General features: G+C 40.8%; 1 protein-coding gene across 2 annotated transcripts in view; it reads left to right on the top strand.

Annotated features, from left to right (window-relative positions):
• Positions 1-293: 293 nt before the first annotated feature.
• sntb1 (syntrophin, basic 1) overlaps positions 294-27542 on the top strand; it is a 34364-nt gene continuing 7115 nt past the window's right edge. Inside the window, exons 1-7 of one of the 2 annotated variants that reach the window (XM_079691891.1) lie at positions 294-423; positions 782-1571; positions 12332-12575; positions 20403-20520; positions 20640-20729; positions 21774-21910; positions 22672-22868. In XM_079691891.1, coding sequence (XP_079548017.1) covers positions 1025-1571; positions 12332-12575; positions 20403-20520; positions 20640-20729; positions 21774-21910; positions 22672-22868 — 1333 coding nt within the window. In that variant the 5' untranslated portion in view covers positions 294-423; positions 782-1024. The remainder of the gene's footprint in view (positions 424-781; positions 1572-12331; positions 12576-20402; positions 20521-20639; positions 20730-21773; positions 21911-22671; positions 22869-27542) is intronic. The other variant, XM_079691890.1, reaches the window with a different exon arrangement.

Below are 27542 nucleotides of genomic sequence, written 5' to 3'. Positions count from 1 at the left end.
AAGTACTGTTACACCCGAAAGCTGTAACTTCTATGTACTTGAAGTTTTCATTGAAACCCCCCCACCCGGCCCCAGCAGCATGATCTGTAACTTTTGTCTGCATCTCCTAAACCTGTCAGTCACTCCCAGATCTTGAACCGGGGTCATCGTCACTCAGCGACTGCAGGCATTGTGGTGATAACCCTGGTTGCACTCTGACGGTAGAGCCTTCAAGATTGACAGTGCACGCGGGTGTCCCTTTGTGTGGAAATAACAATAATAAGTAGAGTTGGAAAGCAAATTCTCAGGAGGTGTTCTCTCCGTGACAGATCCAAACAAAACGCTCTTTTTCTATTTTTTATTTTAAACATCATAACTGGCACAGGCGAATTCCTGTACGCGCATACCCGGTCTCACGCCTGCAACGTGAACGCGCTCAGCAAAGTGGGTCTCACTGGGAATTTGAAGACTGGATACTCAGTTTATATTCATATTTCAGATCAGTTGATGTAATTAAACTATGGGCTATCATAATGGAAATTTCATCTTTCCTATTGCTTCTTCAGTTCCACGTGGCCAAATCACTCACAGCCCTTGTGATTGTTTTATTCAAATAGACGTTCATTTGATTTCAAAGTCGGTATACATAGGCCTAGAGTATACTGTATGTAGGCTACTTGTTGTAAACCTGATACGAGTAAAAATGAAATATTTTTTTTTCGGTGAATGTGTAGTGTTTTTGTTCAAAAACTGTCAAGTCTCAAATGTTGGGGGAAATTACTAACACATTTTGTGCATGCAGGGTCTGGATCGGCTGACGGCGGGGGTCGCAAACTCCATCCAGCAGATAGGATCTCCGGCAGGCGGAGCGGCAGGCAGCTTTCTCCAAAAGGGCTCGGGCTGGTTGGTCGGGACTCCTAACAAGTCCCACAGAAACTTCAGAGGGGCAAAGTCCACGCTGAGTTAGAGGGAGACAGGGGGAAGTTAATGTGTGAGAGTGTGCTGGGAACCAAATCACATGTCATTTTAAAGAAATGCTCCAAAGATGGCGGTGGTAATCGAGACGGGAGTTTCAGGTGCCTCCGGAGTGCAAAAAAGTGGATTTGTGGAGGTTTTGGTGCGGGAGCGGTGGCACAAAGTTTTGGTCAACTTAAACGAGGAAGCGCTTACGTTAAGCTGCGAGGAGGGCTGCGTAAACGACAACGGGGACGACAATGTCAACTCCAACGGGGTTACCAACGGATCCTACCTGGACAACAATAACACCAACTCCAACAACGGCCCCCAAACTGTGCGCACCGCGTTCACGGACCTGCCGGAGCGAGTGCCCGAGGCGATCGCCAACAGAAAGCGGTGCGTCAAGCTGACCAAGCAGGAGATAGGGGGACTGGGGATCAGCATCAAGGGCGGGAAGGAGAATAAAATGCCCATTCTCATCAGTAAGATATTCAAAGGGCTCGCAGCTGATCAGACCCAGGCTCTGTACGTGGGGGACGCCATCCTGTCCGTGCACGGCATGAATCTGCGGGACGCGACCCACGACGAGGCTGTGCAGGCGCTGAAACGGGCCGGGAGAGAGGTGACACTGGAAGGTAGGCAAGCTGAGACTGTTTGGATGGCAGAAATCATTTTAGACAGAGATGTGAATCAGAGACTGTGCATTGGAATCCTAACTTGTTCATACCTCATGCCCCAATCCCTGTCGTGCATTGGACAAGATAAGGTCTTATTTAGGAAGAACGATATGTGAGTGTGTGTTCTGATATATTTCAGTGAAGGAGTGTACAGCAAAAGAGATCAGTGCGTGAGTTTCAGCTTTTTCATAGGTTCTTTTGGAGACCCAATATAACATTACTCAAAGATCCCCAAGGAAGCTCTGGACCTATACATGCATGGGAACCTAGTTGCAGAGAGGGGTCCTGTGAGATTTTAACATCCCTCTTGTCTTACTATTTCCTCTACTGGCGTTGGGCTGGTTTATGCATTATTCCTTTGCAGACCAGTCAGTGCTCCTCATGACACAACCTATTGCAAATATTTGAATTTTACCTACCAGTTGATTGCATTCACTCAGTATCCCAGATGCAAATCACTCCCTAAGAGGAACAGAATGAAAAGCAGCAGGGCTCTGAGTGTTGAAGCCTGGGAATGAAAACCTCTGCTGTAGAATGTTATTTATTTTCTATCAAAGATATGAAGTGCTGGCTGGTAGCAAGAGTAAAGATAGCAGGTGGTTATGACACCAGCCTTATCCATATCTCATCTAATCACATTTGTTTACATTTTTCATTAACAGTGCCTCACTTTGTAGGCGCCAAACAATCTCCCATGATTGGAAACTGTCGTTAAGCTTTTCAAATGTGTTTGATCATCAGCAGAAGAGGGGGAACTACTTTATACATTTGATACACAATTGGGTGGTAATCAAGTTTCTGAATTGCTGTCTTTTGCACAGAATAAGTTAAGATTCAGATTAGTATGTTAACACTTACTATGCAACCAGAGGGGCCATGGGAAGATCATACAAGTTCAGCTTATCGTCTCTTATCCTCTCATGCTTGAACAAATTCAGCTCTAGAGTTCCTGAAGTGTCTCTCACATATAGACAACACACACACACACACACACACACACACACACACACACACACACACACACACACACACACACACACACACACACACACACAAATACACATACACATACACATGCCCACGCACGCACAAACAGACTTGCTTTCAAATCACTCACAAAAACTGTGCAACCCATTTAGTTTTGTGCCATTTTTAGCCAAAGTGAAGACGAAATCAGGATAATTGCAGGCACAATCCACCCTGAGGGAAGGACACTATTTTATCCCCTGAAAACCCACACATACACACATACAAACACACATATACTACATATACTCAAGTATTCAAGCACAAATATAAAAAGCATTCACACACCGGAAAATGTAACACACAAGTGCCCAGCCCTAAGATTTTTATTCCTGTTCCTGTGACCCAAAATGGTAAGAACAACGTGTCTCTTACTCTTGCACACACACATGCACACTTACACACAGACACACACACGCAGACACACACACACATGGTGATGATCCTTCCCAGGGGGACATAAGCGGCTACATTGCAGAGGAAAAAGCAGGTCCCAGCTGAAAACTTACCAAGATAAGACAGGAGGAGAGAGGGAAAGAAGCAGGCAAGAAGGAAGGAATAGAGAGAGAGGGGGGAGATGGGAGGGGAGTAGGGGCTGAAATGTGAATTTAATGGGCAAAGTGCTGTGAGGGAAAGAGATAGAAAGAGACTGAACGGAAGGGGAGCTAACGAGGGAGGCTAACAGTCTGATATTAAGATGACAGCCAGGGTTAACTTAAGGGTAACAGGGAGAAATAAGTGCAATTTAACACAGATAATTTGCATTTGGCAAAGCAGTGAAGCATAGAGGAATAGTACAAATGACTTCAAAGTGTTTTCAAGGGGTTTCGTGGATCTTAAGGGGGATAAGATGTGTTTAACGCATAAGCCATCATGTTAACTCTAATTCCAAATTAAAAAACAATTAAAATGGGAGATGTATTTGAATTTTACGCCTGAGTATGAAGAATCTCTAAGACAGATTCTGAGAAAGGGTAGGAAACATCTAATTCAACTGAGAGATAGTGCACGTCTCGAGAGGGTTCTGCAACTCTGTGTGTACAATGCAGAGCATGTTTGTGCATTTTGTGACTGTGTACGTAAGAGAGCTTGTACGTGTGTGTTTGTGATTTCAACCATAGATTAGGCAAGCCCTACTGGAACCTTGTTTAAAGAAATGGAGAACACGTTTAGCTAGAATAGGCAGCGACTTCTCACTCCTTCAGGCTATGTTAGGGCAGTAGATTGACCCAGTAGCCGAAAACTGATAGGAACACAGTTCAAGCCCCACTGTCAGAGAGCATCTGCTGTGTTAAAGTGTCCCCTGAGACGCTGGGTTTCTCCGGCTCTGTTCTGTTGCTCAGCATGCAGCTTGACATGTTGAAGTGAATTACCCTTTAGGGACCAATCAGGGTGCTTCTGCAGCTGTTCCACAAAGCGCCTATGGAACTGCAGCCAGTGCTATTATTGAGGTCCAGTGAAAATCTGTTTCTGTTCACAAATAACGCCTTTGATTATATATCATAGGAAAACAATAAATAATACAGTCACAGGTTTGTACTTGCAATTTGAGAGTCACACTGGAGATCGATAGGTCAGCTAACAAGGTCCATCTGAAGCACTGTCTAATCAGGGCACCTTATCTTAGTCACTTGTATTACAGGAGCCATCATTTATGCTATAAGTAACACCTGTGCCTTTATGCTATTATGACTAGTCAAAACGAATGGGGAAAAAGGCCTATGTTACATGCTATTGGGAGGAGGGTGTTGCTGGAGGTTGTTATAATTAGACATCACAGTCTGATCCTAAAGCAAAACAGCACCCGGCTGCCCACCATGCTCGAAAACAAAGTGCTTGCTGAACTGTAAAACAGTGTTTGAACCCCCTCTCCCCACATGTTGCCATTGTTAGAATTATAGAGAGTTGTTTTAAGCATATTTTTGTTACAGACAATATGCAAAGCTTTTTGCCTTGTTCTTTCACAGCAGACGTTTAGACCTGTCGATAATAGAAAACTGTCATAAGTGAGATGTCCACTTCAAGGAGAGCAATAATGGAAAAAGCTTGAACTTCTCTCTCAAAAAGACAGGCAAAAAAGACCCAATAGCCGCTTTTACAACAAGTACTTTGTTGTACTTAGTTCCCAGCACTTAGTTCCCCCATGGAACGAAAGAGCAGATCGCGTTCACACCAGAATAAGTCCCTGAGGGAAGATTACGCAAATTAAGCCGCTGACTCCACTACTTCTTCTTCTGCTTTGGGTTTACTGGCAGGCCGCAAACAACTTCACGGCGTATACTGCCACCCGAAGTCCCCGGAGTTGGGGACTGGCCTTCCGAGTAAATCACCAGAATGCCGACACCTCCTCATCACTCCACCGCTCCCATGTTTTTTTTAGTGTTGCCAAAAGTTAGTCTCTCTCTGTTGGTGCGCTGGGCTAATGCTAATGCTAATAATGCTAATGCCAGTAAATACAATGGCGACATCACAAAACCTTTCTCAGTTTTACGAGGCGTGGTTTGCAATCCGCCCAGCCAATCAGAAATTGGAACTTTTTTCTCCCCAGGAAAGTACCACCTCTCTAGCAGGGACTGAAAAGGGGGTAAAAGTTCTCATGAACTAAGTTCTCTTTTTGGTGTGAATGCAAAATCCCAGGAACTATCGGAACTAAAAGGGAAAAGTATGGGGAAAAGTACTCCGGTGTGAAAGCGCCTATAGTTCAAGGTTTTTTATTTAGTCATACGAACATAGCTACAGTGTAGTTATGCCGATGAAAATCTTGTGTCACAGGCTTCTCCAACAAAGCAACACAATAACACAGATAAACAGAAAAAAAAATATATATATATATATATATATATATTTTTTTAGTAGTAAGTAAATAGTAATACAAAAAGAAAAATAGTCTTAAAATAGTGAAATAAGAGTCTATATGCAAGTTATTGAAATAGGATATATAGGTAAATAGATAAATAATTTTTAAATGTTTTTTAAGTAACAGCCAGATGAATATTAGGGATGTTATTTCAACTGTTCAGGTGTTTAACAGATTTAGCTTCAACAGTTAAGGTGTTTAACAGTCTTATTGCCTGTGGGATGAAACTGTCCCTGAGTCTGGTGGTTTTAGTCCGGATGCTGCGGTAACGCCTCATGGACGTCAACAGGTCCTGCCCATACGCTGTAACTTTATTTCTCTCCCTAAATTAATGGCCAATTGACAACCTATGAGATGCCCTTGATGAAAACATCAGGAGCCGTTGCCCCTTTACCTGCCGGTGGTAATAACTTCATGAATGGTGTCAGTAATGGATAACTACTCTTACAGCTGTCCCTGTTCTCTCCTTCAGCATTTCTCAATTCGCAGTTTGCACATCCTTGATTACTCTCCTCGCCTCGTGTTGTTTTTCACAATTGTTTTGTTATATATGCAATGCTGATTGAAAATTCAGTTGAACCATGGGGGTGTTAAGTTTATATTTTCCCTCAGAACAAAGAACACTTTCAAAGGATAAAAAGAGATGAGAACAATTCCTTTGGAGAATTGCGTAACTCAATTCACTTTTCTATAATTAAAACTGGATAGTTTCATATGTAAAGCTCTTAACACGTTTTGATTACAGTCTATTTTAGAGCCAGAAGGAGATGTAGATGATGTCTACCCCACACAATGAGGGTCAGATTATTCATAGTATGATGATTATACCTGTTTGATCATTCATTGAATTACGTGTAGGCTGAACAAAGATTTAATTCTCATGGTTGACTTGCTGTAAATAGGCTAGAACCGACCTCAAAGTAGTACAGGTTGACTATAGCTAGATTAATTGAGAATACTTATTATATTATTCTCATTAAAGGTGTGTCAAAAGTGTTCTGCAGTTTTCTTTAACAGTAGGCTGTAATAATACCTACTACTGTGAAGCCTATCAAGGCTATCTTATGCAAACGCTAGAGCTGATAGAATGTAACCTTACCATAAGATCTGCCTTTATCGATGGTGGGTTTACCATTAAAATGTAACAATGTGTACATTTTATTCCATCACAAACACACTGTTTAATACATTCCAAATGCCTTTTCTGTTGGGTTTTGATTTCAGAAAGTAAAAAGACACAGTCGCCCAAACCTTTTAAATTCCATATTTTTCTCATACTCCCTACCCCTCTCACATCTATGGTAGAGAAATCAAAATGATGGTTGCTACACTAAGAGTACACAATGTTTGGGTGAATGGTTCACCCTACCGTCAACTAACTACTGGACCCCATATATAAATAATTGAGATGGCTTTTTGTCAGAATGGATGAATATGAGTGGGTATAGTGGGAGAAAAAACAATCCAGATTGAAACTGGTAGTAGTTTCACTTTGTAAGGAAAATCGATTTCAGTGTGGACACACAGCATCAGACTATCATTTGTAAGCATCAACTCCAAAAAGCTGTTATTTAAAAGCAGAAGAAATTAAGAAAAGAGTACAATTCAAGAACATCTGCTACACTTTGGCTGACAGGAAATGAGTCAGTGTCCTGTAAGCTCCTCTGTTGATCCTTTAACAAGCCCTACCTGTCATCACCTGATATCTGGATGAGTGTGTGTGCTGTTGTCAGCAGTGTGTGATGCAAAGTGTGCGGTTAGGAGCTTGTGACGGTTTATATGTAGTCTAGACTGATACTACAGTGTGTGTGTGTGTGTGTGTGTGTGTGTGTGTGTGTGTGTGTGTGTGTGTGTGTGTGTGTGTGTGTGTGTGTGTGTGTGTGTGTGTGTGTGTGTGTGTGTGTGTGTGTGTGTGTGTGTGTGTGTGTGTGTGTGTGTGTGTGTGTGTGTGTGTGTGTGTGTGTGTGTGTGTGTGTGTGTGTGTGTGTGTGTGTGTGTGTGTGTGTGTGTGTGTGTGTGTGTGTGTGTGTGTGTGTGTGTGTGTGTGTGTGTGTGTGTGTGTGTGTGTGTGTGCGCGCGTGCGTGCGTGCTAGCATTATGTGACTTTTATGCCTAAAAAATATTCAACAGGGTGATCAAAAGTGACCAATAAGAAGTCTGTTTTGCAGTTTCACTGATTGTTGAATCAGTTTTGGTGTAGATGATTACAAAGATGTACATGTTCTGTAAAGCATCTGTTCTCACTTTCTGTGTTTTTGGTTTTGAGTGAGTAAGTTAGTTTATGTATCATGATTTATTGCAATAATGAAACCTGAGACACACCGCTCACTGGTTTAAAGATTGATGATAATAAAGTTTCCTGTTTTACAGCACAGTGCAGATTACAATGAAAACTGTGGCAGGTTAACCACTTGAAATTATTTTTGAGTTTTAAACAATGTGTCCCTGATCCCAAACAGAAAGTGGGGAAATGGCTACAAAGATGTGGCTGTGAACAAAACCTTTTACCCTACAAACATTTGTACTTATGCTATACTTTAATAAGAGTATTTACTATAAAGTTGAATGTAGCATAAGGTCATTCTTTACCGTACAAATAATACACTCAGTAAATAATGCACATAGTTAAGCCTCAGCACTATTTGAGAAAATGGTATTTTAGTTGTTTTGCTCAGGGCATTTAATCCTATTAGGGAGATTATTTGTCCACTAATATCCATGGTATTGTTTACTGTAATGAGATGTCACATATAATGAGTCTTTCTGTAGCGCAGTGTGGAGTAAACATCTACTGTATTTGCATCTTTCTGTGTGCAGAATTCAGTACAAATGTGTACTTAAATTCCTACCTACAGCCAAAGAAATATGATTTTTATACAGAAGACCTACTGTATAGCTATTAAACTATAGGTTCCAAAACAGTGTGTCAGCTCACCTTTGCCATCTCTTTAACGTTTTTAGCAACAATTACCATCGTCTTCTTTCTGATTTAAAATATATTCAACATCTCTTGTTAAAAGTTCAGTGCTGGCAGAGAGTTAGTAACTGTTTGACATCAAGTTCAGAGTTCAGTGGCAGTGAGTTATTCTACCCACGCTCATTTCAAATTTCTTGGTTAAATTCCTCCTATAAAAAGGGCCTCCATCCAAGTCACTGTTCATTGTTCATTGTTCAGTTGAGGTGATATTTGAACTCTTTGATATGTTGGTCCAAATCTTACGAAGAGACCTCTTGAGGGTGGATTTGAAAAGGTATTTTGTGCTGCCATCAGGATCCAGCTACTTGCCTCAGTGCCGACAGAGTAAAAGCCTTCATTCTGCGATCAGAGGAGTCTTTCCCCTTTTCCTGCCTCTTTGCCCCGCTCTGTTCTTATTCCAGCTTTACCAACGTCAAACCTTCTACTTTCTCTCCCACAGGCTCAATAAAAGGAGGTTTATTTTATTTCATTGGTACACCTCCTCACCAAATCACAAATCCCCTTTATAAGCATATGGTATAACTTCCAGTGACTTCAGACACCATTAAATACTGTTAAGCACCATTATGTAAAAAAAGACACAATGAGAAGTGTGTGTGTGTGTGTGTGTGTGTGTGTGTGTGTGTGTGTGTGTGTGTGTGTGTGTGTGTGTGTGTGTGTGTGTGTGTGTGTGTGTGTGTGTGTGTGTGTGTGTGTGTGTGTGTGTGTGTGTGTGTGTGTGTGTGTGTGTGTGTGTGTGTGTGTGTGTGTGTGTGTGTGTGTGTGTGTGTGTGGTTGCTGCTGAAACACACATGTCGAGGAATGCGACTGAACAAGTGTGTGTGTGTGTTGACGACACATCTGAACACCTCTGAAGAAAAAATAGCATCATTTTAAAAATGTGTTCGAGTTGAGCACAGTTTAATAATCCGTGTTTTTTATTGAATGGTTTTTAAACTGCATAAATGAAGTAGCTTTTTTACTGGTTGGTTGAACAACTTTTCTCTGGTGATACATTGAGACATCTAAACCACAACTACTGAAACAGCAAGCTTCTGTTTCTACCCTCAGTGGAGACTAAGAGTCATACTGAAAAAGATTGAGTTGCATCTGTATGGGCATGATCTCAATTTTTTTTTAAGCACGAGACAGACAAATGGAAACTAAAATCCGACAGATGGGTGATGGCAGCCTTTCATTTGGACCTTTTGGTTTTGATTTACGTAACTGCTGCTTTCAAACGGTATAAGGCCTATCCTCTCCGAGTTGTTATTGTGCTATTGAGGTTATTGTGCAGAGTTGAACGTGTTGGTGCTGTAATGGAATAGAAACACGACCCATGGGAACGCACACACACTTCCACTGTAATGATCACACCGACTCCACCCCATTTATTTTCCCCTCCGCTGGAAACAGCCAAGCTTTATTTCTGGGCGCAGTGAGGCTGCTGGTCCATGAGTGTACATTTGCTCCATTCAAAATGTCATTGTAAAGGTTAACCAAAGACAAATGAACCACTAAATATGTTTGTGTAATAGCTGCATTAGATTGATTGAGTGTTTTTAATTGAGTCAGGTAATAAAGTGGACTGTAAATCACAGAGACTAAACTGTTTGGCCATTGGTGAACCTCTCATCTCATTCCTCATTAGCAATAGAAAGAATCATTTTCATTATAAATTAATTGATTAATAATTTAAGATATGATAAATAGTTTATTGCCAAGTTGATAGTTGATGTCTTCAAACTGCCAGTTGATGTATTTAGCCGATAAGATTGTATCATGCCTTAATTATATTCCCAACAGCCACTGTGTTTGTATTGTTTAATTCTCTTTTATAAAGCTTATCACATCTTTATATCAAATCTTTTAAAAAGCACATTCTTGTTCACTGACCATTTTGTTGTTTTGCCTTTGTTTGCCGCTATCTTACAATTAAATAGTGCATTTGATAACAGGAGTCTAAAAATATGCTTACTTGCTGAACATTTTTGTTTGTCAGATCCTTTCCAAGGTCTGTCAGAAGTGCTGGTTTGGCACAGACAGACATTTGGGGGATTTAATGTATTTGCTGTTCCTTTGCAGCTTCATCATGCTCTGCAGCACAGAAGATGAAGCAGACAGTGTGCGTGTCATCTTCGTACTTTAATAAATATATCTCAAATTTGAAAGCTTTGTTACACTCGCTGCCTTTTTTGTTGCCGTTTGCCTCTTTTCTATATTAAATCCTAAATGTGCTTTAGTGTCACATAGAAGCATGGCTCCTCAGAAACATCACCAGACAAGGTTTTCATCACCCAACTGCAGCAGAATTAATATTTTCAGTCCATTGAATTCAGTTGTATAGCACCTTTAACAAGTGGATTTTCCGCCCTTTAATCTGATTAGACTATGCGGGTTATTCTATGCTGCAATTGGATCAAATCTTCTTTGAAGGTCCATCCAGAACACTCTCACATCACCCCCGTCTCCTGCTCTGTGTTTTGTGTCAGCTTGTCATCTCTCGTCTGCAGGTTGGCGTGAGGCTTGCTACGCACAGTCTCACAGGGGTCTATAGTGCTTCTTCCAAGAATAGTTCACTTTTTGGATTACAAACGCCACCAGCCATATGCCAATTAAACGCGGCTAGGACAGTAGGATATGCCAATTAAACATCCAGGGGCATACCAGAACATTTGGCACAAGGAAAGCATACTGCTTTGTCTCTGCGTCTCTATTTCTGTCTTTCACTGAAACATGTGTCATGTCTTCCTCTCTTTTCTTCTACCCTTATAAACCTAAAAACACGATGAATTTCAAATCAAGCCCCCAGTGATTGAGCTTATTTATGTTTTGCTGACATCAAAATAGGCTTTCTGAGGTACTTGGCATAAGCTGTGATGGTTTTATCAGGAAATGTTGGAGGCTGTGGGGGTTAGATGGCTCAGTGTTTATTAGATGATAACTTTTTTTGCTGCTGACTTTCTGTAGCAACAGAGACGAGGTGTGAATCATCAGTGCAGTTAACAGCATGAATACATTACAGCATGCCTAATATTAAGAAATTAACTTAAGCTAAGTCTGCTTTGAGTATACGCATTTTGACTTTGCTGTTGTTTAAAATTGACAGCAGAGAGCCAACTGGGCCAGTTTACAGGCATTAGAAGGTAATAAATAATGTGATCAAGTGAGTTTTCCTGCTGTCAGTGCAACAAGCACGCATCATTTTATTTGCATACTTTTAAATGACAGAATAACTACATGTGCAAAATGTTATTTTAAAATCTAACTTGTGGACTACCCTAATGCAAACCTAATACAGCTATAAAAGTCTCATAGTCTAAAATAAAGTCATACCGACAATACCCTAGGCATTTCCATGCTACACTTGCATATCTTTAGTTAATGCATCATTTATGCACTGAGATATTGCTGAGAGAACTCTGCCCCATGACTGTCTTTAATACTTGCAAAATGCCTCCAAGGTACCATCATTAAACAGTTTCTCTTTCTGTTGTTTAACTAAACATCCTCACATCCTCCCTTTGACAGACACAAATTCTCTTCAAAGCAGTGAGCCTCGTAACAGCAGTTTGTCTGTTACCTTTGATATCATAAAAGGGGTCGCATAAAAAGATCGCTTTTATAGTCACACATTCGGGATATTCTACTTGGATTTAAATAAACATCTGCGTTAACACAATTCTTATAAAAAGAGACTGCAGTGTGCAGAGCAGTTGAGCAGTACAGCGTGAGAGTATTTTTGCACTGTGAAATTCGTAAGTAAGTAATCTGTGTCAATATTTTGCCAGTTAATGTGATAAAAATGAAGCCCCCATAGCACCTTCTTCACGATGTCTGACTGTATACTGGAAATCTCTTTCTTCCTTTTCTGCCCAGTGAAGTACATGCGTGAGGCCACGCCGTACGTCAAAAAGGGCTCCCCTGTGTCGGAGATCGGCTGGGAAACCCCCCCTCCTGAATCTCCTCGCCTCGGCAGCCACTCCCTCACCTCCTGCTCCCCCTTCGACCCCCCAAGCTCTCCCACCCAGCCTTCACTGTCCCTGCAGGGCGACAGGAGGTGCATACCACTCAGGATGTGTTGTGTAACCCGAGCCATGACCACACCTGACCCAGAGAACAGGTAGGTGACACACACACACACACACACACACACACACACACACACACACACACACACACACACACACACACACACACACACACACACACACACACACACACACACACACTCACAGACAGACAGACCATAAAGATGCCTGTATCCTGATTCTTTAGCTGAAGGCAGGTCACTGGAGATGCTGCATTTTTCAGACTCCTGAATACGATCTGCCTGCTTCTGCTTTTAATTCACAGACTAACGACTAGTTAATCGATGAACTCACATAGTTTAGGTCACGTGTAGGTGTAATCGTTTTTAAAGATTTACATCTTCAGGAGGCACAAATGAGCTTGGGGCGGCACGACATAAACAGGATTATACGTTTTTGCTAAGTATTGACAGGGGGACAAACACAGACTGTTGCTGTTTGTATTGCATTTATGTATAATATTTCAAAAAAGAGAATATTGCTGGTCATGCTTTTTAAAAGAGCAATAGAAAACATTTTTGCTTTAACTTATTATTATGAAGTTTGTTGATTGATCCACGCAATGGGTTTAGAATAATCACACATCTGCGTTTATATTCCCTTTGAGCATTGCTTTACAGTGAAATTCTGTCTGCTAATTCTGGGTCTAAAATGTCCTCTTCCAATAGAAGCCCAAGACTATCACTGCATACTAGAGAGCCTTTGCTAAAGGGCAAATGAATAAAATAGCTTACATTTTAACAAAGCGGCAGACCAACCATAGTAATGTAACTGCTAAAGCCAAAATGATTAATCATATCTGGGGATATCCTTATCAATCTCCTATTTCACATGAAAATCAATAAACAGAAGATATATCATCACTGTCTCTGTTTTGAAACAACCACGTTTTTGGTAAAAAAGTGGAATCACCAAATATAAATTAGATTTTATTTCCATTTTATGTTCACTACAATTATGAACAGGGTGCATTTGATACAGTCTGCTGCAGTGAGAAAAGTCATGTGACATGTCTTGTGTGTGTTGTGGTGAACCCAATCTGCCTAAACTATCCCAGAGAGTTTGTGTCCATACAGTCACTTGCTATAAAGTTCAACTCTGAAACAACCAGAAGATGACTGTGAATGAACCAAAGGTTAACCAACCCTCCTCTGCTCCTTGACTCTACAGTCTGACAGACAGACAATAGGAAAGTCTTCCTCTGCGTCTTCAGCCCACTTCTTCTTCAGTTTTTAGACAGACCTTTGAAGTGGCACTCTGATTATTCTCGGTTAGCGGGGGGGTGGCCTGTTAGGAGGTGTTGTCAAGTTAATTGGTTTGTAATATGACAATGGCCCAATCAAACAGCATGGGGGCAGAGAGAGATTTACTGTTTAAACATTTTTGGTGTCACACTGTATGAATGTGTGCTTTCTGTCCCAGATGTCTCTCTCTTACCGGGTTGTTTCCCTTCCCGTTTGTCTCAACATTGTCTCTCTTTCCTGTTTTATAACTCTTTCTCACTTGTTTGTGTTTTTCTGCCACTTTTGTTGTCTCCCTTTTTGTTCTTTCATGATCCATCTTCTGTGTTCCCAGCTTTTCTGCAATCTATTCTCTCCTTCTACCGCATCTCCATCCTCTTGTCATTACCGTCTTGATTTGTTTTCTGTTTCTCTCTTTGCGGTTCTCAGTGTCTTTTTATCGCTCTGTCATTCCATCAATGTGTGTCCCCTTCTGCATATGTATGATTTGAGAAGTATGAAATAGTTGAACCTCACTAAAGTTCAAAGCTTCAGACAACATCAAAATCAAGTTATAAACGTGAATAGTGCCTTCAAAGTCCCTCTGTCTGTGAAGACGTTGTTAGACAGCTCTACGCTGCATCTGTTAAATGTAAATGCACACAAACAATCAGTTTATGAAAAAACAAAACAAAAATAAGAACAGAATAAACAGAGAAGGCAGATGGTTCTCTGCTGGCTGGCTGTCCTGTATCATAGAACTTTTAATTTCCCTCAAAATACAAAAACAAATCATAAGAAAAGGATATTATTCATTATTCTGAAATGCTTGCTTGGAATGTGTCCACTGTTTGTAGAGTGAGTGACAGAGATTGTGTCCATCAGCCATTCTCTGTACATTGCCTGTGGCAGTGGGCAGTATGAGCCCCATGTCTCTTCAGATGTTAAATGTAGGGTGAAAACTGTTACAAATGTTGACTGAAATGCTCACACTGTGTAGATTACATTACATGTCCCTTTTTAGACGCTTTTATCCAAAGCGACTTACATATTCAATACTGTGGACAATCCCCACAGGAGCAATTTGGGGTGTCTTGCCCAGGGACACAACGACATGCTGACTGCAGTGGGGTTTGAACCTGTGACCCCCTGATCCAAACGCCAGCGCATAACCCACTGTGCCACACATTTCCCACGTAGATCACTTATGAGGAATGACATTTTGTCTTTGAAGCAACAGTAAAGTATAATCTAATAGGTTTGTTATTGTCAATTAGATAATACAAATCTGCATGCAACTAGAACTCGGAGGTGATGAGCCTAGCTTAGCATAAAGTCCATATCTGAAAAAACAAGAAAGTGTAACTGTGTTAGTATATTTGAGATATTTATTTACCTGCAGGCCTTACCACAAATTACTTTTAAAGCCATTTAACTGTCTGCAGCTGACGAATATTCAATGTCATAATATTAATAATATAGTAAGAGTTTTGCTAGCCAAAGCAATCTTTGGTCAGTCTTTTTCAACTGTTGTTCATCTCTAATATTATCATACTTTTTTTTGTTGTGTAAAAATGTGACTGAATCTTTGTGAGATATTACAGATTGTCTTTGGTTTTGAGAGGGCTCTAGTTTTCAAAGTATTCAGGACAGGTTTATGGTAGGCATTAGCTAAATAAATGAAATAAATAAAAACAGATTTTCCATTACAGAAAATGAAATGTAATCCTACATTTCAAAATGCCCGGAGCCTGTTTGGTAAGCATTCTGCTCCGATCTTGGTTTAAGTATTAGACTTTCCACGAGCACTGCTGGGTTGAACATTCACTATGTTGGCCATAACTGTGACTTTATTGGTCATCCAGTTACACACAGAACTGGGGTCAATAACTCTTCTAGTTTTTTTTTTTTACTGTTCACAGATAACACAGTGTTTTAGTGGTTTGATAAAGCTGGCCAGGTTTACCTTGACCAGCATGTTTTTTTATGAAGGTCCTTCCTTGTTTTTCACAGCCATGGAACATTCCACTTTGACTGAACCGTAAATATTTAGTGAATGTTTAGATGGGAGAAAACCTCATTTCAACCTAGCCTGTTATCCTTGAAACACATATTTATACTAAAAGTTAAGAGTTGGACGATTCTTAGTATCATAGTGTTTATAGATAATGTAAGTCAGATAAAGATTGTCGGGTTAGAAGTAAACCGATTCTTTGTTTTTCTTATTTTGGGATTCGAGCTAAAATAGGTTTATTTTTGTGTATTTTTGTTAAGTTTTGCTTATCTTATTATACTAGACTCCCCTTGAGGGTTGCTATTCTCATTTCACCATGCTGTTTAAACTTTGTGTAAGCCTGAAAGGACAGGCAGGAGACAAAGATACAACGGAAGGCAGAGCACGTACAGTGATAAAACGAGATGATAAAAGACAAGGAAAATAAAAGTGAAACAGTATGGAGGAGAAAAGATAAGTGAAGATTTGATTGATTCATATTTTTTTCTAGTTTGTAATACTCTGAAGACATCTTCCTCACCTTACTGTAACATTTACATTTTATAGGCAAATAAAGTATGATTTCCTGGGACATTGATTACATACCAAAAAAAAGGATTATACTCCTATCCTTTACAGTTTGGATTACCAATGTTAAGTGAAGGTGTAGAAACAGGGGACAAGAAAAAGAGAGGAGGGTGTGGGCAGGGAAAGGACAGACATTGAGAAAGAACAGAAAAGGCTAAGATGAGCAAAGAAAAGGGAAAGGAAAGCTTGTGTGGCTTTGTAAGAGGGGGACATGAATCATGGCAGAAACAGCACAGTTCCCTGTTTGACAGTTGTCTACAGTACCTTTGTTTAACCTTAAAGGGATGAAAATGTCTTATTCTCATCAAGGTTTGGTGCATACCAGTGCAGGAAAATTGGCCTATACATACAGTTGCAAGAAAAAGTATGTGAACCCTTTGGAACTAACTGGATTTCTGCATAAATTGGTCATAAAATGTGTTCTGATCTTCATCTAAGTCACAACAATAGACAAACACAGTCTGCTTAAGCTAAAACCACACAAACAATTATATGTTTTTATGTTTTTATTGAACACACCATGTAAACATTCACAGTGCAGGGTGGAAAAAGTATGTGAACCCTTGGATTTAATAACTGGTTGACCCTCCTTTGGCAGCAATAACCTCAACCAAACGTTTCCTATAGTTCCATATCAGACCTGCACAACGGTCAGGAGGAATTTTGGACCATTCCTCTTTACAAAACTGTTTCAGTTCAGCAATATTCTTGGGATGTCTGGTGTGAATCGCTCTCTTGAGGTCATGCCACAGCATCTCAATTGGGTTGAGGTAAGGACTCTGACTGGGCCACTCCAGAAGGCGTATTTTCTTCTGTTGAAGCCATTCTGTTGTTGATTTACTTCTGTGCTTTGGGTCGTTGTCCTGTTGCATCACCCATCTTCTGTTGAGCTTCAATTGGTGGACAGATGGCCTTAAGTTCTCCAGCAAAATGTCTTGATAAACTTGAGAATTCATTTTTCCGTTGATGATGGCAATCTGTCCAGGCCTTGAGGCAGCAAAGCAGCCCCAAACCATGATGCTCCCTCCACCATACTTCACAGTTGGGATGAGGTTTTGATGTTGGTGTGCTGTGCCTTTTTTTCTCCACACATAGCGTTGTGTGTTCCTTCCAAACAACTCAACTTTAGTTTCATCTGTCCACAGAATATTTTGCCAGTAGTGCTGTGGAACATCCAGGTGCTCTTTTGCAAACTTCAAAACGTGCAGCAATGTTTTTTCTGGACAGCAGTGGCGTCCTCCATTTTATGACCAACTTATGCAGGATCCAGGTAATTCCAAAGGGTTCACATACTTTTTCTTGCAACTGTACTTTCCTGGTACTACTGATCTCTTAAGTTGTCTCCAGCATTTTTGCTCCAAAGCTGATATCCTGTTTGTATTCCATATCTCATCTCAAATGTCCACTGAAGAGGAGGTCAAACTGTTAGCCCTACCCATTTACGACATTTCTTAACATCTCATCTAATTATTTTCATGCTGAAATGGCATTTTATAGCTCAGCTGTTTGGCAAAAATATCTTTAAGACTAAGCGAAAGAATGGAAGTGCAAAATCTGTGAAGGAGAACTATGCAGACGATTCAACAAGTGGCTTAGTCAAACATACAGACCTCCATTCTGAATCAGCAGCAGGGCCGAAGAGCTGCATTCAAAAAAAAGCATTGGATTGGAAAGACTCACTCAAGTTACAGCTAAATGTCCCAAGAGAGTGCTGCCCACTCCTCAAACCACTAAAATAACTGGCCACATAGGATTGTTCCCTTTACTGCAGCTTCACACTCTAATAACCCCACGTCAGAGCTGGAGAGGCAGTCAAAAGCTTACATTCTGATCTGAGAGATCCACTGCAAACTTGCAATTTCTATATGAAAAATTGCCCTCAAGGACTTTATATTTTAGATATTACTAGACTTAAAAACATCTCTACATGAAACCTACTGTATATGTGCTACAACTATTCCATTGTTAATTATTATTTTGCCAAAGAAATATGAACTGGATTTATTGTGAATTCAAACCTTGTTTTTTTGTTATTTGGGTCATCTGTGACACATATGTATTATCGTGATTAGAATAGGCTTGTATTTTGTATGTTCAGTATTCTAAAATGTGTAACTGCTTTAAATTGGATATTTCGCCATTAAATTATTTATTTAATGCAACTGTTGTGTTCATACAAAGTTCATCAACTAATAATTCAAATAAAATGACTGCATGACTCACATCTGTATGCTAGAAGTGACCTACCAAGCTGAATACATATTTGCTATATATATAATGCTAATCCTGGGAGAACAATTACCCTTTGATCAAGGGAGACGTTGATCTTTTTTCAGGCAGGATTTATATAATAGCTCATCTACTGGTCTGTGTGCTCTTCTCAGTTATTCCCCGTGTTTAAACATTGTGTCATTCACCCAGCAGATGGGTAATTCAGCCCAAAAGCTCCTCTACATTTGAACCATGGCAGATAAAGCTTCTTCTAGGTCTAGCATAACTCACAGGAGTCAAGTTGTTGCTAAAACAAACACCTTCCTTAAAGAACCTCCTCTATCAAATGCACATCTGGCCCTGGAGTCTCCCCCCCAACCTCCCCCCTCCGCCCTCTCTCACTCTCACTCTCTAGCCTGTTCTTAATCAACTTTCCTTTTACAGGCACATTTCTATTTTTAACCCCAGAGAAACACCTGGAGCTGCCCTGGGCGGTCTGCCCCACCTCTGAGAGTTTGATGGAAGAGCAGATTCATCACATTCACCAGGGCTTTTCCAGGTCCCCAGAGTGTGCTGTGTGAATAAGAAAAGCTGCTAAAACAGCATGTTTGCAGAGTTGAAACCACCCTGGTTTTGGAGTAGTTTCTATTTTAAACCACCGGGAGCACCTGGACTGTGGAGTGCTGTGAACAGAGAGGCTAGACTGTGAACTCACCGCCAAATCACAGCATGAGCCGCACACCTAACAGTCATTTACCAGGTCTTGTTTTCTAACACCATGTACATATTACAAGCAACAAACAACAAAACTACTGAGTTTCAGGCACCTGGAACTGGCAAGAATATGTACTTTCTTAGATTTTTAATACAGGTGTAGAGAGAGAAGGAATCCTGAAATTCATGTTAACGGCTTTCTTTAAAAATTTTGAGAAACCTTTTGCGCCGCCCATTACTTCAACACAGCATTAGCGTATGAAGCCCTACTATATTTGTCAAATGTAACTGTGATGTTATTTGCATCCCTTTTCATTTGTTCTTGAATAAGTCCTACTGACAGTTGAGCTTTGCTTCAGCATCACTGAGTACATTACATGTTACTTGTTAGACGCTTTTATCCAAAGTGACTTACATACTCAATACTGTGGGCAATCCCAACAGGAGCAATTTGGGTTGAAGTGTCTCAGGGACACGACGACATGCTGACTGCATTGGGGTTTGAACCTGAACACCAACGCACAACCCACTGCGCCACACGCCTCCAGTATTTTTTACTGATGCTTTTACTCCTGAAGATGAGCAATAACTGTATTGATATTACAATCTTAAGCGCGCCATAATGGCTGAAACATGCACCTTTTTAAAATTCATAATCATTGACAACACAATCAAAGAGCCATTCAAGAGAACGGGAACCATCCTACAGACGCATTTCTCCCAAGGCCAGAAATATTCCCATATGATTTAAGAAGATTAGCTATGGAAATTTAGTGTGGGACAGCACTGTGTCATATGGCCACAGAGGATGCATAAGCAATGCCTGTCTTCTGTTTTGAATTGACTTGAATAAAATGTAATGCACTTAATTTCATTGTCCTCACCCGATGCCCATTTTCATTTGGATGAGACAAACAAGCATCTGTTGAAGCTGAGAACCAAAAGGATTACATTTGGTTTCTATAACTATGGGTTGAGATTAAATTGAGTCCAATTGGGTCTGCCTGATAAGGCTAGCAATGGATTTTCCGAAATATATTAATTTATTCATTGCAGCATTAAAAGTCTTAGAACCTGTGGTAAGATAACACCGAGGTTAAGGGTGTTTTAACTTTTCTTATTTCTCCCTCCAGACAGCTGGAGCTGCACTCCCCTGACGCCCGGCACACAGTGGTGCTGCGCTGCCCCGACCAACCCTCGGCCCTGAGCTGGTTCTCCGCCATGCACTCTGTCACCTCCACTCTGTCACAGGTCTGTCTCTGATTTCATTGATTTTAAAGGTAATTCTCACCATTAGAATTACATATTTTAATTGGCCTCCTCGGTGCTGCTCTGAATCTAATGCGTCCTGAATGATCGTCCCTCCACAGCGGGCGCTGGCAGAGGTCATCCAGAAAACAGCCAGGACCGGGGTGGCTGGCAGCCGAGAGATACGACACCTGGGCTGGCTGGCAGGGAAGGTGTGTGTGTGTGTGTGTGTGTGTGTGTGTGTGTGTGTGTGTGTGTGTGTGTGTGTGTGTGTGTGTGTGTGTGTGTGTGTGTGTGTGTGTGTGTGTGTGTGTGTGTGTGTGTGTGTGTGTGTGTGTGTGTGTGTGTGTGTGTGTGTGTGTGTGTGTGTGTGTGTGTGTGTGTGTGTGTGTGTGTGTGTGTGTGTGTGTGTGTGTGTGTGTGTGTGTGTGTGTGTGTGTGTGTGTGTGTGTGTGTGTGTGTGTGGTTCTGAGGGGAAAGAGAGGGATAGGTGGGCAAGGGGACTCGGCAAAGAAAATATGTGTACCTGCACCTGCAAACCAGACACATTCACTGTTTGGTGAATTCTCCTCTAGCTACACACATCAGTATAGTGATGGTTCTTATGTCTAGAGATGTCCCAGAACAGCATTGTGACATTTAGATCAGTTTTGGAGCATTTGGCAGGGAAATAAGACAAAAAGACAGATAGAAAGAGTTAGTTTGAGAGATGAACGCTGGTCTACTACCACTGCAGAGTCTTTTACAGATCAAACACACACACCATTCCTCTCTCTGACACACCATAAGTCCCAAAGAGCCAGCTCACTGGTAAACAACCATTGATATTACTGATGAAATACCTGCTTTTGGAGACCTTTCAGCGTTTGTGACAAGGGGTTGTGCTTTATTCAAATATAATTCTGAATAAGCAGCCTTGTATGCTTGAATCAATTAATTTATATTTTTAAGCTCCACAAAGATCCCTTAACATTATGAAAAAAGTACATTGAGAAATATATAAAGGGATATTTAAAAAATAGAGAATTTTGGGCTGCTGCTGAGCACACTCAGTACTCATTATATTTGATTACTTCTGGGTTGGCAATTTGACAAATTATTGAAGAAACTAGTTTTAAATGGCTTTATGTTTATGTAAATGTGTTTCATCTGAATACAGCAGTCTGCCCATGGACCTGTACTAGATAAGTGGTTATAGAATATTAATAGATGTTTACAAACGTTCCTGTCTCTTTGTTTATGTGTTTTTTCTGCAGACGGAAAGCGAGAAGCAGAGCTGGAAGCCGGTGCTGGTGGTGGTGACAGAGAAAGACCTGCTGCTGTACGAGAGCTTACCGCAAGGCAAGGAGGCCTGGCAGAGCCCTGCTCACACCTACCCACTGTTAGCAACACGGTAGGTCCACTACCATGGGTACAGATATCAGAAGAATCAGAGACTTTTGTGATTTAGAAATCATTACTAAATTAGATATAAATTAAAAAATACACCCTGCCACGATATCAATTTTATTAAAGCCACTTCTTGTGATTTTGTGCTGCTAATTTGAATATTGAAAAGGATTTTAACATGTTTTGCTAATAGGTTAACATAATGTGCTTAATGCTACCAAGTTAGCATTATTATTGTGATCACGTAAGCATTACAACCGTTACAATATTAACCTCTACCATTTTTTATTTACTTCACCACGACTCCTCAGAATCATCAAAAGCAGCTTTGAACTTCAGCTTCTATCCATCGTCAAATTTGATTTAGTTTATAATGATCAGCATCACAGAGCTGCTGTATGAATGTAGACCTTTAGGCTCTGTCTCAAATCTCTCCATTCACTGATTTCGGTATAATAAACCCTCTAGATTTTTCAGGCTCTTGCCTCACCACGGACAGGTGAAGTGTTGCACAACTGGGATTGTTGTATGTATCAAAGTCAACGTATTGGATTTTGAGGGTTTTCAAACAACAGTCCCCTGCCATGCTACATGCTCTTTCAGGCTGTACTTAGCCACAGCGGTGCTTTGACTGTAATGAAAATGTGGCAGTGTTGCAGGTTGGTTATAGGCCAATTTCACCAAGATAAGCAAAAATATGAATTGGTGCCTGCTTTTTGGTAACAGCTTTGCAATGAAATGTTTTCTATGTGTGTGTTTCTCCAGTTTGGTCCACTCTGGTCCTGACCGGGGGTCGCCGCACTCTGGCACCGAGTTGTTCTTCGCCACTCGGACTGGCACACGGCTCGGTATCGAGACTCACCTGTTCCGGGCCGAGACCACCAAGGATCTGTCCCTGTGGACCAGACAAATAGTCAACGGATGTCACGCCTCAGCCGAGATGATCAAAGAGGTCACGACAAGTGAGTGGTACTGAACTTAGATGCCATAAAACATGTAGCTCTGGAGTGAGATTGAGAGTAGTATAGGTCAATGCGCTGGATTATGTGATGCATCCTCAGACGTGTGGAGGCACGCTGTAGCAAAATACATGCTAAGAGACTTAAGAGTTTGCAAGGGTATGCACTGCAAGCACCACAAGTTAAGTACAAGAAGTAAATCATATACATTCACCATACGCCCACTTATACGCTGAGAAGGTTTGTGATATAACTTGACAGCCATATGGACGATGTGGAGGGACAAAGCATTTAAAGCTATTTATAGAAAGGAATGCTATTTTAGTGTGCGTGTGTGTGGGGGGGAGGTATTTGGCATTTAATTTCTGCCGTCCAGGGAATTCCAACAGAATATACTCTCTCCCCCTCCATCTCCCCCTCTCTCTCCCTCTTATACATAATGTCCTGGGAACTGCACTGCTCCCCTGGGCCCCCCTCCTCTCGTCTTCTGTGATAACACTGTGCCAAATAAAGTTCGACTTCAGAGTACACTCATATATGAAATAGAGAGATTTCAGGAGCAAATCATACACTACATCCCGTTATTATTTACACATCACCAAGCTTTTGCTAAAACTTTCTGGAAGTGTGTCTTCACCCAATTATCCAGGTGTAAATGTTACGCTGTGATTGGCATAGCAAGGCTACATTCATGCCTGGAGAGCTCAATTTGAATTTAACATCCCCAAGATGTTTGAAAATAATCACATTTTCTTTGTCAAGGTAATTTGTGAGGAGATGTGAATGTTAAAAGGACATTTGTTTAATCCCATGACAAAACGCTGTCTAGCCTGAAACAACAGGATTAGTTTTGACTCACTGTAAGATAAGGCAACAGATGAGGTGGAGAGCCCTGGCCTGCAGACCTGTGGTGCACCCACACTGGTGATTACACTTATTTTGGATAAGAGCTTCATAGGAGTGAATAGGATTTTGCTTACTGTTTTTAATGAACATTTTACATTTCCTTTATCATTCTTATTGGTAATTTGTGTCCTGTTACCGCATGCAATTTTCTGCCCTCCCTACAAATTGTGCTGAAATCTAATCAGCTGGGATCCATTAAAGCCCATGCGCCTTAAAAACCTGCCTTAATTGTTTTTTTGGCCACTTAGGTGAGTAGATATAACATTAGCATTAATTGGCCTTAATAATTAGCTTTCATTTTGCTGCTAAATGTTGCACTAGCATTTGCCACTGACAGATGACAGGGTCCACTGTGGCTGTGAGGGAGCGGGGTTTTCTATAAATTGGATGGTTTCAATCCCAGCAAGATACTTAAAGCAAAGGTACTCCCGATGGCATTGCCAATTTTGTGTAAGTGTCTGTGAATGTTAGTTTCCCAGAGCAGATTCCCTGAGATCTGTGAATGGTTGAATGCTGACTTGTGTATGTAAAAGCACTTTGAGGGCTTGTAAAGACTGGGAAAGTGTCATACAGCGCTATAAAAGCTACAGGTATGTAAGCACCATACTGTATGAATGCAGTCCATTCACCATTTACCATGAATGCTTGTTTTTCATGTTGTGTCACTTCTGTTTACAAAATACCAAGGAGGCCACTGCCAAAAAACAAAGATAGCGACTAAATGCCAAATTCAAGGCCTTAAAACAGGAGTCCATAAGACAATCTGTGACGATGGAATAGTCCTAATGTTTACACTGTTCGCCATCTTAGTTTAGCACACAGAATCTTACTAATTAGCACTAAGTGGTGGCGCAAGAAGTCAGGGGTTCACCAAAATCATAACGATTTATCCTCTGGGGACGATGAATGTCAGTCCAATATTTCAGGGCTTAATTGTGGTTTAGATGCTTCAGTTTGTCCAAAAGTGGCAGACCCACAGTCCAACATCACCATCCATAGAGCCATGGCACTACAATCGGTGGAAACATTTATTTTCTTTCATTTTGGAGTGTAATGAAAATGGTTGTGAATCTTTATTGCTCATCATTGAATTTCTGTCTAAATTGGATCCTATAACTTTTCTGAAACAGATTGATGTTAGCACCAAGCCCTCGGTTTCGTGTTATGGAAGGAGAAAAAGTAATTTACACTTCCCCGAAAGCGAGTGGGATAATGCATACAAAGTGCATTCCCTCATTTTTCAGCAGTTGCCACCTGCAGTTGTGGGGCTGACCTTGTAATATTTTCATATGTGTCACGTTCTGATAAATCATTGCGATGGTTTCTTCACTGTCAAGACTTGTGATGAAGATTTTCTCTGAAGAGATTAACACTCAATCACTTGACGGGCAGCAGGCCGTTCTTAGAGCGACGTTAAGAAGAAGAGAGATTTGTTAGGCTCTCAAGTCAAATTTCACAGACACATGGCCCGGAGTCATTTCTCTTATGTTTATGTCCAAGGTGACTTTTCTTAGGTTATATTGATATTTTTAGCAATTAGCAGGATACGGCATCTGTCTATCATGTTCTGAAGTTAAAACCCTGCTTATGTTTACCGCATTTCTGCTCTTCCTAGTGTCCTCTAACGCTTTACTCACTTCACTGGAGTCTTAATCAACCTATCAAGAATCAATAATCTGTCTTATGCAGTATTTCATGTTGCAGAATATAAATAGATCTGAGGATGGATTTTACCGTCAGTTGTTTTGCAGATTTTACTTGAGCACTTATGTTAATAGTTTGATATTTTGGGCACTTTAATTTGCTTTCTTGCAGAGAGATAGATAAGAGACTTGATACCAATGAAGTCCGTCATATAAAAACAAACCTACAACCAGCTGTCAGTTTCCTTACCTAAAGCTTTCCATTAAGAATGGAAACACAACCCTTCTTTATGACCAGCTTCAGATGTATCTGTTTAGTCAGTAATCCCACTAGTCGCTCTTCTACACCCACAGCCTTCTCATTAATGTTATTGTCAAAGGTGCCAGCTGTAAAATGGTCTTAGGGCTCGACTGGGTCTCCTTAATGAACAGGTAAACAGCTTAATGACTCGAAACACACAAAGCAATTTTACCTCGGTGGTTGTGGAGAATCATCACGGTAACCTGCTGTGACACGAGTTCAGCACAGGGGGAAGCAGTTTTAAAATGTGAAGTATTCCATTTAACAAGTTTCAAACTAATGACAGAGAAAACCGAGTTCTGTCCCCTAATAACCTTTTCAGTGTTTGCACACGTAGTAACAGAGTTGGTGTCCCTCTCCTCTCTCACTGTCTTCTTTCATTCAGTTCCTCTCTCAGTGTTGTCACTCTCTGCCCCCCCCCCGCTGTCTTTTCCACTCACTGTCAGGCAGAAAGAGGGTTTTTTGTTGAAACCTGAGAAGTGTGTGTGTGTGTGTGTGTGTGTGTGTGTGTGTGTGTGTGTGTGTGTGTGTGTGTGTGTGTGTGTGTGTGTGTGTGTGTGTGTGTGTGTGTGTGTGTGTGTGTGTGTGTGTGTGTGTGTGTGTGTGTGTGTGTGTGTGTGTGTGTGTGTGTGTGTGTGTGTGTGTGTGTGTGTGTGTGTGTGTGTGTGTGTGTGTGTGTGTGTGTGTGTGTGTGTGTGTGTACTGGTGGGAAACCTTGCCTGCAGATCAAGCCTTTCAGGTGGAAGAGTAGGGTTTCAGGTCTGATTTTCATTACAAAGACCAGCACTCTTTGCCCCACTTAGATCTGTTATGCCGTTAGGGAGACGTTTGTCCTGCCAGATTGTTTATAAATCATTAGAATAATATTACACATTATGAGACTCATTTTTCATCATGAATGAGATCAGGGTTCTGGGGATATTACACTGTGTATTTCACTCCGTGTGCAGCACATTTTTCTATGTGATGTTTTCTCCTTGTCAACATTACATTACCCTTGGAAGTTGAAATCAACACACATCTGATGTGTTTAGTGTGTTTGAAAAGGCCATACTGTAGCCTACACTACTTCTCTGCTCCTGACACAAAATGTTGTCTGAATCCCAAAATGTGCACTTTCTACTGTACATTACTTCAGTGGTATTGCTATCCTGAAATATGCAAGATACTATATATTACAATAGAAACAGATGTTAACCTTGTGTAGCTGTCTGGCTGTTGGCAAAGCTATACACATTTACATTTTAGCATTGGGTCAGCGTTTCATAATACCTATAGTTTAGAACAAGTTCATCCCAGCTCTTATTCCCCCCTCAACAAGCACACACAAATATAGCTTGTTTTTGCACCTTGATAGTGAAACAAAGTGTACACATGTTTTAATAGAAGTCAAGCAGCTAATGACTTGAGTGCTCTGCCTGTACCAAAGCTATTCTCCAAATAATGTTAGAGAATTTCTAGATCTGCAACTCCATCTTTGTGTCTGTATGGGTTCTGAGTCCATTTAAATACATTTCTTTAAAGTTACTATCTCACATTTGAGCAAAGAGGCTTATGAGCCTTAACTACAGTTATAAAATGATGAAACATTTCCACCCAAAAAAATATGCCGAGCGCATTCCTGTATTAGAAACAGTGACAAATAATCTATTTCGTACATGTTTTCTGCAACTTGATTACATAGCTCTGCAGTCTAATCTGCTCCTCTGTGAAGGCCGAATTAAACTCACTAGAAGAATTTGCCTTTGACCAACTCTGGTGTGTATATATTTGCCAACCTTCCGGTTTCATAATTGCCTTTAGGTAAAGAAGCGAACGTCAAAGGGA

Source organism: Notothenia rossii (genome assembly GCF_949606895.1).
Source record: "Notothenia rossii genome assembly, chromosome: 7".
NCBI lineage: Eukaryota > Metazoa > Chordata > Actinopteri > Perciformes > Nototheniidae > Notothenia > Notothenia rossii.
The sequence above is the reverse complement of the archived record's forward strand: the minus strand, read 5'-3'. Positions and strand labels throughout refer to the sequence as shown.